General features: G+C 35.6%; 1 protein-coding gene across 1 annotated transcript in view; it reads right to left on the reverse strand.

The window, feature by feature from the left end:
- HELQ (helicase, POLQ like) overlaps positions 1 to 14808 on the reverse strand; it is a 48756-nt gene that overhangs the window by 14558 nt on the left and 19390 nt on the right. Inside the window, exons 9-14 of the mRNA XM_066385465.1 lie at positions 12941 to 13180; positions 7391 to 7532; positions 6311 to 6415; positions 4004 to 4262; positions 2332 to 2489; positions 1058 to 1156 (exon numbers count right to left, since the gene is read on the reverse strand). Coding sequence (XP_066241562.1) covers positions 1058 to 1156; positions 2332 to 2489; positions 4004 to 4262; positions 6311 to 6415; positions 7391 to 7532; positions 12941 to 13180 — 1003 coding nt within the window. The remainder of the gene's footprint in view (positions 1 to 1057; positions 1157 to 2331; positions 2490 to 4003; positions 4263 to 6310; positions 6416 to 7390; positions 7533 to 12940; positions 13181 to 14808) is intronic.

The raw sequence follows: 14808 nt of genomic DNA on the forward strand, positions 1-14808 counted from the left end.
TATGTATGTCAAGTACTAGATTGGACGTTCTCTGAGAGCAACAAACAGCACCAACAATAAAAACCTGAAACCTGTCCTATCTTAGGATCTCTGGTATCAAATAGAATGCCTAATAAAAAGTTTTTAAAAAAATATAACTTTCTTATATAATATCATAAAAACATTTTATAAATATTTTACAATTCTTATAATGGGAGCAGTAAGTAGCATAGGAAAAAACAGATTAATAAGATTTACCTTTCTCGATGATAAAATCCTTATACGTACATGATAATATTTTAAATACAAAGGTACAAAAAAAAGCCATCACACCACCAACAAATAAATTTTTTAAATTGATTTTAAAGAGAGAGAAACATCAATTTGTTGTTCTACTTATTTATGCACTTATTGATTGATTCTTGTATGTGCCATGACTTAGGGATCAAACCCACAGCCTTGGTGTATCAGAAGGACGCCCTAACCAACTCAGCGTCTAGCCAGGGTAATAGTTTATTAAAAATGCCTAAAATTTCACCCTCAGATGTTTTTTTTTTTTTTTTTTTTTCATTTTTCTGAAGCTGGAAATAGGGAGAGACAGTCAGACAGACTCCCGCATGCGCCCAACCGGGATCCACCCGGCACGCCCACCAGGGGTGGTGCTCTGCCCATCCTGGGCGTCGCCATATTGCGACCAGAGCCACTCTAGCGCCTGAGGCAGAGGCCACAGAGCCATGCCCAGCGCCCGGGCCATCTTTGCTCCAATGGAGCCTTGGCTGCGGGAGGGGAAGAGAGAGACAGAGAGGAAAGCGCGGCGGAGGGGTGGAGAAGCAAATGGGCGCTTCTCCTATGTGCCCTGGCCAGGAATCGAACCCGGTCCTCCGCACGCTAGGCCGACGCTCTACCGCTGAGCCAACCGGCCAGGGCCGCCCTCAGATGTTTTAAATATAAAGTGGGAATTATAATAATTTAGACAAAAAGTGTGAAACAAAAAGATCAAGTCAGTAAAGATGATAAAATAGCATTAATTTTGTTAAATGAACTTGGCCATTGAGGAAGGAAAAAAGGACTGTGGTACCTTCTTAATAGCTTGACCTGATACCTTCTTCCCAAGATAGTTTTCAGAGACTCCAACAAGAGCAGCCACATTTTGTTCTGCTGGACTGAGCTGGTTAAACTTTATAGAAAAAGAATAATTATATAGAAAAATCAAATTGTAACTTTAAAAAGTGCCATTTGAACCAAATCTGGTATTTTCTGATACCAAATTTTCATTCTTGCAAAGGACATGAAAAAACAGAACATTTTATTTACATATTGCAAACTTTAAAATATTATTAAAATATAACACACTTTCTAGAATTACTTAAAGTTATGATCACAAGTACTGTGTAATATTGGAAGATGTCTAGGGGTACAGAGAAGAGGGAAAGCTTTAGAAGTAACTGCATTATATATACCACTTAAGAAAACTTATAGGAATAATTTAAAAATATGACATTAAAAAGTTTATTTCTTACAATTAAAAGCTGCACACTGCTTCTGCCTAATGTGGTCACGCCTCTATCCTGTTTACAGTACAATCATAAAGACTGTACTCTACCACTTGCTTTTGTAATAAATAAGGCCTGTTCCTGCTGGTGATAAAATTGCTATTCCTTCTCAGTTATTACTATTACTGGGTTTGGGATATCATCATGCTTGGCCCTGACAGAACTTTCATGTAATTAAACTCTCCATCATCAGAACCGGCCTTCATGGTTTTCTTTAGATCCTAGACATTATAATGCAGTGGTCACCAAATCAGAACAGTAACTATCTTTGGGGAAATGGAGACAGGATGATCCTTTTTTCTTTTCTGTACCTTTATTTTTTGATAATGACATATTTAACAGAAAAGTAATATTTAAGTTAAACAAACCAAAAATGCTATTGCCATATTACTTTTTCAGTTTTCAATACTGAGTTTAGAAACAGAGAGGAAGGGAGGGAGGGAGGAAAGAAGAAAGGAAGGGAAAGAGGGAGAGAGGGAGGGAGGAAGGGAGGGAAGGAGAGAGGGAAGGAAGGAGGGAAGGAGAGAGAGAGAAACACTGATTTGTTGTTTCAAATATTTATGCATTCATTGATTCACTGGCTGATTCTTGTATGTGTCCTGACCTGGGATCAAATGTTAGCGTATCAGAATGACACTCTAACCAAATAAGCAACCTGCCATATTACTATTTTAAAAACTGGAAGAACTAAAAGCCCAATTGCAAATATATTTTAATAAAAAAAAGTGAACAACCACTTGAAGAAAATCCTATCGTTAATAGGCTAAGTAGCCTATATTGAAGAAACATATATGCTCACCTGTCTGAAGTATATCATCCAGTCAGGGTTACACTGAGAAGCCATATCATAAGGAGTGGTTAGGTAAATTAGATGAAGAAAGCTTTCAAGCACAAGGCTTTCAAGACCTATCTTCAAATCTCTGTAGAGAATGTCACAATAAGCCAGATCTATAGTTCCTAAAAGATATAAGTATTTCATCTTTCATAATCACCAAAGGGGGAAAGAGGTAATTTTAAAGAAAGTCTTGGTTAGAAGTTAACTAAACATAGCAAATAGTATTCAAAATCTCTTATTATGTAATTTAGCACGACGACTTGGAGGTCGTTCTGATAGTATCCACCAATATTTAGTAAATTTATACCTTCTGACACAACTACTCTATTTTTGGGAATTTAACCCAGAGAAACATTTCCACACACATCCAAAAACATGAATAGAGATGCCCATGCAGCCTTGTTTGTACCTGAAAAAACTCGGAAACAGTGCAAATGTCCATCAATAGGAAAATGGTTAAACAAATTATGGTCTTTATATCATGGGTGACTAAAGTAGCAAAAGAAAATGAGGTAGATTTAAAAGGTTTAACATGTTAAGATGTTCATGATATTTATAAGGGAGAAAAGCAAGCTGCTAATACATACACTATGACTCCATTAAAAAATAAAGTATGTGCATATGCACATATGTATATGTGTGTACATATGTATAGATACATGCACCTGTGCTACATACACATGAAAATATTTGCAAGGATACATACACATACACACACATGTGCACATATATTAAATTGTTAACTGTGGTAGCTCCTGGGACAGTGGAAATGGGAAAGAAGTATAAGATTTTCTTTTGTAAATTCTGAGTCCTAAGAGATTTTTTTAACAACAGAAATGTATTATTTTTCATTAAGTAAATTATGAAATAACTATAAAAAACTATACACTGTCATGCAACAGTCTCTCTATTCACTGTTCCACAGCAATATAGTTGACTATTTAAAAACAAACACTTGGCCCTGCCAGGTGGTTGGCTCAGTAGATAGAGCCCTGGCCCATCATATGGACTTCTTGGGTTCCATTCCTGGCCAGGGCACAAAAAGAAGCGACCATCTGCTTCTCTCCCCCTCTCTCTTCTCCTCCTGCAGCCAGTGGCTCGACTGCTTAGAACACTGGTCCCTGGTGGCACTGATAGCTTGGGTGGTCTGAGCAATGCTAAACGTAGTTTAGTTGATTTGAGCATCAGCCCCAGACATGGGTTGCCAGGTGGATTCCTGTTGGGGTGCATGTGAGAGTCTGTCTGTCTCCCCTCCTCTCACTAAAAAAAAAAACCAACTTTAAAATATTTAAACCTGTATATATCTATGTATTATACATTGAAGTGAAATATACAGAAACTGTCTAAAACGATATACACCAAATTGTTATTCTCGGTAGAATTAAGATTTGTTGATTGCCGGGGGAGAGGAGTGTGAAGAAGGGATGAACATCTTTTTTTCTATGTACTTCTGCAGTATTCTAATTACTTGTAATTCAAAATATTTTTAATGTTTTGAAATTGAAGTAGTCTAACAGTTTATGATTAATTAATAAGAAATTGCAAATCCAATTTTAAATAACAATAATTTTATGTCTATTTTTTCCAATGCATTTCCTAAGATTTTAAAAAAATTTTATTTTAGGTAAACTATTACCTTTAAAAGAAGCTCGTCCCAACTTTGTAATGTGAAAACTATACTGGTACCATTCTTCAGACTTACAAAGAGCGTCTTTTTGTGTAAGTCCTTCCTCTGTCAGAGTGGTGTCTTTTTGTAGGAGTCCCTTTTCTGTCAGGTATCTAAGTGATTCGACAGTTACTTCCCAGAGACTTTTTTCTTTCAACAAAACCTTTTGCTGAACACCGAACAATGTGCCACTCATAAACTGATAGATCTCACCAAGATTTGTTGCAATCTGAAACAATTCAGGGCACCATTGGAGCATTTTCCTTAACTCAAGACATCATTTTCAATGTACTTAATTAAGATAATTCCGTACCTCAGAGATATTTAAATAAAAAAATTAAATAAAATCTAAATTGTTGCATATATGAAGGTGATTTTATAATAGCATTTAAAAATTAACAAGAAACAACATTTTAAGAAAGATGACAGTTACCATATTCATAGTTTTTATGAAAACATCTACACATTTTTTATTTAAAAACTCCTTTGGTTTTTAGTGATTTTTCACAATATCTCCAAAGCTGTTCTCTGTTTATTCCACAACCAATTATCACTATTTCTCACTCCTCCTTCAGAAATCCTCCCAGACACCTGAGAAAGCACTCTAAAAATAGTATTTAAAAAGAAATAAAGAAACACATAGAAAACACAACTGAAATCTCCACCGAAACAGGATCAGGCAATAGTGTCCCTGTTTTATCACCTAAAAATAAAAAGCAGTTCTCTACCTCTTTCTGTCTCATTTCTATCTTCTTTTCTTGCCTTTTCTTTTCTCCTCCTCTTACTCACTATTTAAAACTTTTAATGGCAATCATCAGTAATACTTAACCCTCAATTTGGTAATTAGATGTAGAGCTGACTCTGAATTAGAATGATTTTATATTAGGCAATTTCAATGAAATCAGCATGTTATGGTAAAATATAGTCAATCAATAAGCATATTTCTCTCTCACAATTCTGATAATATTTCAACTGGAAAACTTAAGTAGTCATTTCATATAAAATGAATATAGGGGATAACAAAAAATATTATGGAGCAAAGACATTTCTTATTGCTTCTCCTTTTAATAAAAATCATTCTTAATAAAGTATTCAATTAAGCTAAAATTGCACTTTTAAGGTATCTAAGAACTGATACTCAGTTCAATGTACTTAGTTTCTATATTGTTTTCTACTTGGTTACTTACAGTTAACACTGCGGGTTAAAAAAAAAGTTTACTTGATCTTTCTATCTACCATCATGTTACTACTCCTCTGTGAAAAACTTTTAGACATAGGGATTTAAACTCACTGGGCTAGCCTCTGTCTCTTCTCAAAGCTGAATTCTCCACTGTTTCCCAATCTTCAGTTCACTCATGCCCAAATCTAAAGTCAATCCATTAATTAAGTCAAGCATTTACTGAATGCCAAACACATGCCAGGCACTGAGATTCAGGGGTAAATGGAAATAAATGTGATCCTGCTTTCACAGGGCTTACATTCCAAGGGGTCGAGTCCGTGGTCCTATTAAGTGTACAGCACCAGGATGACTAGATTCAGAGGCATAGGCATAGGCACAGGCACAGGGAGACTTCCCTGAGGAAGTGATGGTGAAGTGAGAATCAGGAGGCTGGGTAGGAGTTAACCAGACAAAGTTGTGGGGGAAGGTAAACTGCATGAAAGGGTAAGAGCACTGGTTTTCTATTTAGACAAAGCTGAATTCAAACCTTGGCTTTGTCATTTAGTGGCAGAGTGACCTTGGGCACAAAGTTAAATTTTACTTTATTTAAGAATAATCCTAAAAAAGAGGTTTCACTGAAGAGTAAACCAGAAAGGAAAATTAATTTCTAATTTTAGGAAAAGAGTATTTCCCTGATATGCTTGTGAAAATTATTTAAAATTTTTTGCCTGATAAAGACCATACTTATTTCACAAATGTTTAAAATATCCTCCTAGGCTGGTCACAGGACTGTAGGGGACCTTTACTCTTAACAAGGGCGGAGAGGCTGGATTATCTCACATCAGGACCCATGTTACAGTATTGTATATCCATGGTATCCACCAAAGTCTCTTACTGGTAACTGATGCCTAGTTATAGTTTGTTGATTTCTCATATTCTTCACAACTCCAAGGTTATAAATGCACATATAAATCCAGATTCAGATTTACTTTGTCACAGACTGTTATTTTCCACATCAGATTAAAGTTAACATTTTTTCATACTTTACAGTTTTTATATCTATTTAACCTCTATTATCTCAGGTAATAGTAATAAGACTTTAAAATATTTAAAAATACCTTCAAACCAATTAGTGAAAGAAACAAAGTTTGGATTCCCTTGGAGAATTCTTTAACAAGATGGCTATAACAGTTTTCCAGTGGTCTGCTTATTAACTCCAATACCTACAAAAGTTAAAGCAGTATTATGTTTTGGGTTACTATAAAGGATAAATGGTGTTTCAGATAAATTTTTATAATTTGTGTATATCTTATAGAAGCATAGGAAGATTAAAAAAAATACAAAGACAAAAAAAAATTTTGCAATTGTGCTCATGAAATAGAAAATAGGAAAAATACTTTTTATTATTTGCCTGAAATACAAAAACTACTCTAATTCTTAATCATAAAGAAGAAAACATTATTTAAAAATATTAATAATTAATTTTTAAAAGATGACTCATAAAAGGGCTAGACCAGGGGTCCCCAAACTGCAGCCCCCTGAGGCCATTTATCCGGCCCCCGCCGCACTTCTGGAAGGGGCACCTCTTTCATTGGTGGTCAGTGAGAGGAGCATAGTTCCCATTGAAATACTGGTCAGTTTGTTGATTTAAATTTACTTGTTCTTTATTTTAAATATTGTATTTGTTCCCGTTTTATTTTTTTACTTTAAAATAAGATATGTGCAGTGTGCATAAGGATTTGTTCATAGCTTTTTTTATAGTCCGGCCCTCCAACGGTCTGAGGGACAGTGAACTGGCCCCCTGTGTAAAAAGTTTGGGGACCCCTGGGCTAGACCAAAGACCAAAAAAAAAAAGACCAGCCCTGGCAGGTTGGCTCAGTGGATAGAGGATTGGCCAGCAAGTGAAAGCCCCAGGTTCGATCCTCAGTCAGGGCACACATAAAAAGTTACCATCTGCTTCTTTCCTTGTCCCTCTCCCCCTTCTCTCCCTTTTCCCTTCCACAGCCAGTGGCTCGGCTGGTCCACATGTCAGCCTCAGGTGCTAAAAACAGCTTGGTTGATTTGAACATTGGCCCCAGATGGGGGGGTTCCTGGTAGATCCCGGTTGGGGCACATGCGGGAATCTGTTTTACTATCTTTCCTCCTTTCATTAAAAAAAAAAAAAAGACAAACCAACCAAAAATCAGATTGAATGTTACCTGTTGCTTGTCTTTTTCTTGCAATATAACAATACTCTCCCCAATAGAATCTATTCCAGCACGGCCAGCTCTGCCAATCATCTGTTTGTATTGATTTCTCTTTAAAAATTCCTTAGCAACATAGGGGGCTCTCAAAATAACTCTATGGGATTGATAAAAATAATTAAAAGTGATACTCCATTTATAGCAAAAGCATCTATTTTTTAATTCTTAACTTCATTATATCTATGTGGTATTAAATTTAATGACATATTAACTTAAAATAATAGGTTACTACTATTTTGCAAAAATCTATGATGTACTAGGTTCTTTAAGTACATTATCTGCGATTCTTACAAGAGTCTTTATAATAATATTCTTTTTTTTTTTTTAAACAAGGGCTAATTGGCTTACCTCAACCCACAAAATTAGTAATTTCCAGAAACACGATTTGAATTTAGGCCCACCTAGCTATAAAGGCTGTGACCAATCCACTATAGCAATAGTCTGCAACAATTTTTTATTTTATACTCCATAAATGAAAATTCTCTCCATGTACCACTAATATATGCATACTTATTTATAAATTTATATTGTGGTCAACTATATAAAATTATAGATTTCAACTGTTTTTGGCCTACAAACAGGGTGATTTCATCCTGCTCAAAAATACATAAGTCTGTAGCCAGCTTTCTTGTTCAAAGGTGAGAAAAAAATCTATAGTATTTACCTATACTGACTAACTCCTTTATTTATAAATCTCATTGGACAGCCATGATTACCAAACACTTGAAGAAAACTAATGATGTAACAGAAAAACAAGAACATAAATAATACCATATTTCCCCACATATAAGATGCACCTTTTTTTGGAAAAGTTTGGAATCTAAAAACTGGGTGCATCTTATACAGTGGTTGTAAATATTTTACTTGCATTTCCCATTTTTTTTACAGTGATGAGGAGTTATATGAATTTTATGATGAATAAAACTTGAGTTCAATAACTTTATGTAATACATTTTTTTTTCAAATTTCTGGCCCCAAAATTAAGGTGTATCTTATACATGGTAGCATCTTGTACATGGAGAAATATGGTAAATGTCTCACAGAAGCAGATAATACAGAGAACAGAAAAGAACTTAAATTCTAATAAGTATCCACAGAAAATCCTAGAGGGTATTGTATTCAAAATATGAGAGCAGACTTTATTTAAAAAGAGCAATAAAAGTAGAGAGTTCTTGGAAATTAAGAAAAGGTTTTAAATTCATTTTAAAAATTCAATAGAACTGAGCCTGACCAGGCGGTGGTGCAGTGGATAGAGCATTGGACTGGGATGAGGAGGACCCAGGTTCGAGACCCCGAGGTCGCCAGCTTGAACATGGGCTCATCTGGTTTGAGCTAAAGCTCACCAGCTTGGACCCAAGGTCGCTGGCTTGAGCAAGGGGTTGCTCGGTCTGCTGAAGGCCCACAGTCAAGGCACATATGAGAAAGCAATCAATGATCAACTAAGGTGTCGCAACGAAAAACTGATTGATGCTTCTCATCTCTCTCCGTTCCTGTCTGTCTGTCCTTATCTATCCCTCTCTCTATGTAAAAAAAAAAAAAAGAAAAAAAATTCAATAGAACTGAATCATGAATGAACATAGTTAATGGGTTTACAGTTAAAAACTGATTTTGTTATACAGAAGGTAAAAAAGAAATCACATAGCTCAAATAGATTTAAAAATGTGTAAGAAAAGAGATAAGGCCCAATCTAGAAAGTTCCAATCCTGTCTAAATAAAGTTATAAAGCAAACAACAGAGATAATGAAAGGAAAAAAGTAATAAAATAACCAAAAATATTACTCTAAGATTATGAAAGGGATAAAACTTTAAATTGAAAGCATATACCCAAGTGCTAACACCTATGAATGAAAAGTAGCTTAATTAGAATAGTTGGGATGGTAGAATTAGTTTCCTGAGTTCAAGTCTTGGCTTTGAAACTCATTTTTTGGGTGTGAAGTTAGGCAAATTATATAACTGTTCAGTACCTCAGTTTTTCCCTTTTATAAAATGTGGATAATAAAATATGACCTTCCTCACAGAGTTGTCATGAGGATTTATTAGGTCAGTGCATGTAAAGTTATTATGACATGAGAGAGGAAGTGTAATAGCTGCAATTATTATACACTATGACAAAGTTTTAAAGTTAAAGAGACATATCTAAAAGCCTCTGAAAAGGGAAAAACAGTGAACCTACAGAAAAACAAAATGAGCAACACTGGCTCCCCGAAGTCAAGAAGCAATATTCCAAGGTCTCAAAAAAACCCAAAATTTAAAATTCTAGCAAGGTGTTAAAAGTGTGAGGCTAAAATAAAGACATCTTCAGATATGTTAAGATCCAAAAAATTTTACCCCAGTAGAGCATTTAAACAATAATTACTCAAGGGTGACAGCAAAAAAAAAAAAAAAAAAAAAAATGTATCACAGAATGACAATGTGAGATACAAGAGGCAGTGGTAATGAAAACAAAAAAAACAACCACATACAATAAACAGGTAAGTTTAGTTACTGATTACAAAATGAAAAAAAATTAAAAAAATCTGGAACTAAAATTTTAGTTAATTGCAACATATATACATGAGGAGGTGTAAGAGGATATATAAATGGTAAGGCTCATGTTCAAGAGAGAATATAATTCTTAATTAAGTCTACAATTATAGGAAAACATGTTTGATAACAACTGTTAAAATTTTAACAGTCGGAATAAGAGAGATAGGATATATAACTTCCTATTTTTTGAAAATTAAATGAGTAATAGAGGTTGAAAATAACGGAATGAAAAAAGATACTCAGCAAAAAAAATGTAGTACCAGTATTCAATGAAAAATCACTATGTCAGAAAAACAAGGACCTACTATATTGATAGAAGGTATAATTCAGCAATAAGATATTTGTAGTAAACCTTTGTATGCCTAAATAATTCTGACCTACAAAGCAAACACTTCTAGAAATGAAAAAAGGAGAAATTGATAACTCTATAATTAAAATGTTAGACTAGCCGACCAGTGGTGGCACAGTGAATAGAGCATCAACCTGGGACACTGAGGACCCACGTTTGAAACCTGAGGTAGCCAGACTGAGTGTGGGGTTGCTGGCTTGAGCGCAGGATCACGGGCTTGGCTTGAGTCCCACCCAGTTAAGGTAGGTATGAGAAGCAATCAATGAAAAACTAAGGTGATGCAACTATGAGTTAATACCTCTCATCTCTCTCCCTTCCTGTCAGCCTGTCTCTCTCTCTCTTGCTAAAACAAAACAAAACAATACAAAATAAAATAAAGTAAGAGATTAACACACCTCTCTGAAATTGACAGATTAAGGAATGATAAGTAGTAAAAGTATAAACTGATAAAATGATTACAGCAGTAACTGTGATCTCACTGAGATATTAGAAAAGTGCACACCCAACAAAAAGTAATTTAAAAAAATGGATTCAGTGAGAGAAGGGGAGGCAGAGACACACTCCAGCATGCGCCCCAACCAGGATCCACCCGGCAAGCCCACTAGAGGGCGTTGCTCTGCTGTAACCAGAACCATTTTTTAGCATCTGGGGTGGAGGCCATGGAACCATCCTCAGCGCCTGAGACCATCTAGCTCCAGTTGAGCAATGGCTGCAGGAAGGGAGGAGAAGAAAGAGAGAGAAATGAGAAAGGGAGGAGTGGAGAAGCAGATGGGACTTCTCCTGTGTGCCCTGACCGGCATTTGAACTCGGGACATCTACATGCTGGGCTAATACTCTACCACTGAGCCAACCAGCCAGGGCCCTAAAGTACATCTTTTTTTAATTTTGATTTTTTTAGTTGGATTTATTGGTGTGACATTAGTTAATAAAATTATATAGGCTTCAGGTGTACAATTCTATAATACAGTATCTGCATATTGTATTCTGAGTTCACCACCCCAAGTCAAGTCTCTTTCCATCCCCATTTAGTCACACTTTACCACCTTCTACCTTCCCCCATTCCCTTTCTCTCTAATAGTCACCACACTATCATCTGTGTCTATGAGGATTTTTTTCTTTGTGTAATTCCTTCACCTTTTCCCCCAGCCCCAGCCCCCTTTGTCAGTCTGCTCTCTGTATCTATGAGTCTGTTTATGGAAAATACATATTTTTTAAGTGAATATTTGATGGTGAACAGGGATCTTAGGGCCTTATTATTTTTCAACTATATATTTATTGTTTCATTCTGATTTGGAAACAGTTTAATACATATATAATGATTCTGAGTAATTCCTCGTTTATTCCTTATCAATATGTCATTGCAGCATGTATCTCTTGTTCCCCCCAAAAATCCATTAGTTTTATCTATTTATTTATTCATTCATTCATTTATTCATTCAGTTTTTAGAGAGAGATAGAGAGGGACAGATAGAGAAAGACAGACAGGAAGGGAGAGAGATGAGAAGCATCAATTCTTTGTTGCAGCTCCTTAGTAGTTCAGTGATTGCTTCTCATATGTGCCTTGACCGGGTTGCTACAGTCTAAGCCAGTGACCCCCTGTCCAAGCTAGCAACTGTGGGCTCAAGCCAGCAACCTTGGGTTTCAATTCAGTGACCTTTGAGCTCAAGGCAGCAACCATGGGGTCATGTCTATGATCCCATGCTCAAGCTGGTGAGCCTGCACTCAAGCCAGTGACCTTAGGGTTTCGAACCTGGATCCTCTGCGTGCCAGGCCAATGCTCCATCCACTGCACCACCACCTGGTCAGGCCTGTCCATTAGTTCTTTAATATATAATTTTAATAGAGTTTGCTAGGATATGAATGTTTAGTTTTAGTATTTTTCTTTTTTTTAAAGATTTATTGATTTTAGAGAGAGGAGAGAGAGGGAGCTAGAGAGAGAGAAAGGGGGTGAGGGAGCAGCAGGAAGCACCAACTTGTAGTTACTTCCCATATGTGCCTTGACCTGGCAAGCCCAGGGTTTCAAACTGATGACCTCAGCATTTCAGGTCAATGCTCTATCCACTCCATCAAAACAGGTTAGGTGAAAATATGTATTTTTTAACACTCATAGATGATTTCTAAAAACTGACCATTTATTTGAAAAAATCTCACAAATTTTTAATGTCACAAATTATAAAGAGTGGAAATCAACTATGCAGGCCACAGGTTTGGTAGTAACTGAAAAGGTAACCAAAGATCTGCTCTAAAAAAGATACTAGAATCAAAAGTCTTTATGAATGAATTCTTTAAGGTTTCAAGGAAATCCCTATGTTGAATAAACTCTTTCAGATGATTAAAAATGGTAGAAAGCTTTCCAACTGTTTCTATCCAAGCTGGATAATAAACTGTAACTTAAAAACCATATAAGGAGAGCACAAGAGAAAGAAGAAATTTTAATACTAGAAAAGCTACTAATATTATTTTTCATTAAAATATTAAAGAAAATAAACCAAATGATCAAGTCAGCAAATATTTGAAAAAGAAAAAAAAAATTTCACCCACTACCAAGAAAGAATAAAACAACAACAAAACTCCTGGCAAGCTAGGCTTTAAAAAGTTTTGAACCTGGCCAACAATTACTTGTATCTTACCTTCGAGCTGGTAGGTTAACACCTGCAGCTAGGGTGGATGTGCAGGTTAAAAGGCAGAGGACTCCTGTGGAATAGGCCTCCTCCAAGAGCTTTCTTTCATCACTTGTTAAACCACTATGGTGATAAGCAACTCCTAATGGGATAGTGCGCTTTAAAACAGGACACAAGTGGCCACTGCTCACACTCTTCAAGTTCTCAATCACCTCCTGTTTTTCTTTTTCCCTGTGTCTCAGATATTCCCTAGGAAAAAAGATCCATTAGAAATATGAACCCTACAGTGACAAAGTGCCTGTAATTTAAATTTTAGTAGATGCATGTAAATATGCTTTTTAAAAAATATATTGTTATTGATCTAAGTAAATAAAATGTTCTTAGAATTTTGATTCTAATTTCACTATTAGACAGTCGCAATTTTTTTATAGATCACAGAGCACTGTGAAAATTTGATTAAAGGTAAGAAAAAAACAAATATTCACATAAACACAATACCTCACATTTAAGTTCTGAAGGTTTATGGACTTCCTGAAGTTCATTCCTGTACTTCCTATGAATTCATGGACACGAAATTTAGACCACTACTCTAGATGTTACAATTATTTTTTTCACTAGATCACATGTCATCATATGTCATTATTGAAGATGATTTATTTTAAGTAATACATTTTCTTCTCTTAAGATGGTAACATATTAAATAACACATAGGGTATGCAAAATACTGTCTGGAAACTAGCATTTTAGAAACCTCAATAATATCCTACAATGTCTCTGTGTCTAGAAACACCTATTATTTTAAATTCCACTAAGACAGGAAAGAGAGAAAGGAAAGAAAGACTATGTAGAACTAACTACCAATTGATTGTAAAGCCACTTTTAAATACCAATAGCAAACACCTAGCATCCAAGGTATAAATATTACACACAGAGCCCAGTATTCTTTTGGTCTACTTCCTAGAAAGAAGAGAGCGCTCTGGCTGGCATTCACTGAAGAATTTCAGAAGTTGAGAAACAGGAGGCAAAGAGATAAGAGCAGCAGGCTTTATGTTGTGATTTTCCAGCCAATGTGCAAGGTCCTGAAAAGAATGTAAAGGATACTTCTCAAAGAATTAAGTCTTATAAGCAGTGATAACATGGATAATCAGCATATAATTTTTGATAAGGGACACATAAGTTATGACTGACCAGATAAGCTACGGCTGCATGAAGAATAGTTTTGGGAGAACTTGAAATCTGAGCTGGATCTTGAAGAACAGGTGTTAGGGGACAATGAAGGGCAGGGAAGTGCAGTCTTGGCAGAAGGTGAAGCATGAACAGAAGATTGAAAATGGGAAGTTCAGGGCATAAACAAAGAAGAGAAGTAGTTCAGGTTGGATGAATCTCAGGGTGAATGAAGAGTAGAAGAAATAAGGATGGAAAAGCAAGTTGAGTCAAGTCTTAGCCTGAATTCTAAGCTAATAAGCACAGGTTTTATTTTTAGGAAAATTTTTTTAGGAAAAGTAGTAAGACCAGAGCTTTGGCAGTTGTCAGGAATAGCACTTAAAAGACATTCTTTAGATTTCACTTATATGTAAAATCTAAAAAATAAAAATAAAAGAACAAGCAGACCAGAAACAGACTCATAGATTCAGAGAACATTTTGATAGTTGCCAGATGGGAGGGGGGTTAGGGAGTCTGGAACAAAAAGGTGAAGGGATTAAGAAGTACAATTTGAGAGGTACAGAACTGTCATGGGGATGTAGAGTACAGCATAGGGAATATGGTTAATACTGTAATAACTATGTATCGGTCAGGTGGGCTCTAGATTTATCAGGCTGATCACAAGTTATATAAGTGTCTAATCACTGGGTCTGAAACTAATATAATATTGTACA

Source organism: Saccopteryx leptura, chromosome 5 (assembly GCF_036850995.1).
Source record: "Saccopteryx leptura isolate mSacLep1 chromosome 5, mSacLep1_pri_phased_curated, whole genome shotgun sequence".
Lineage (NCBI taxonomy): Eukaryota > Metazoa > Chordata > Mammalia > Chiroptera > Emballonuridae > Saccopteryx > Saccopteryx leptura.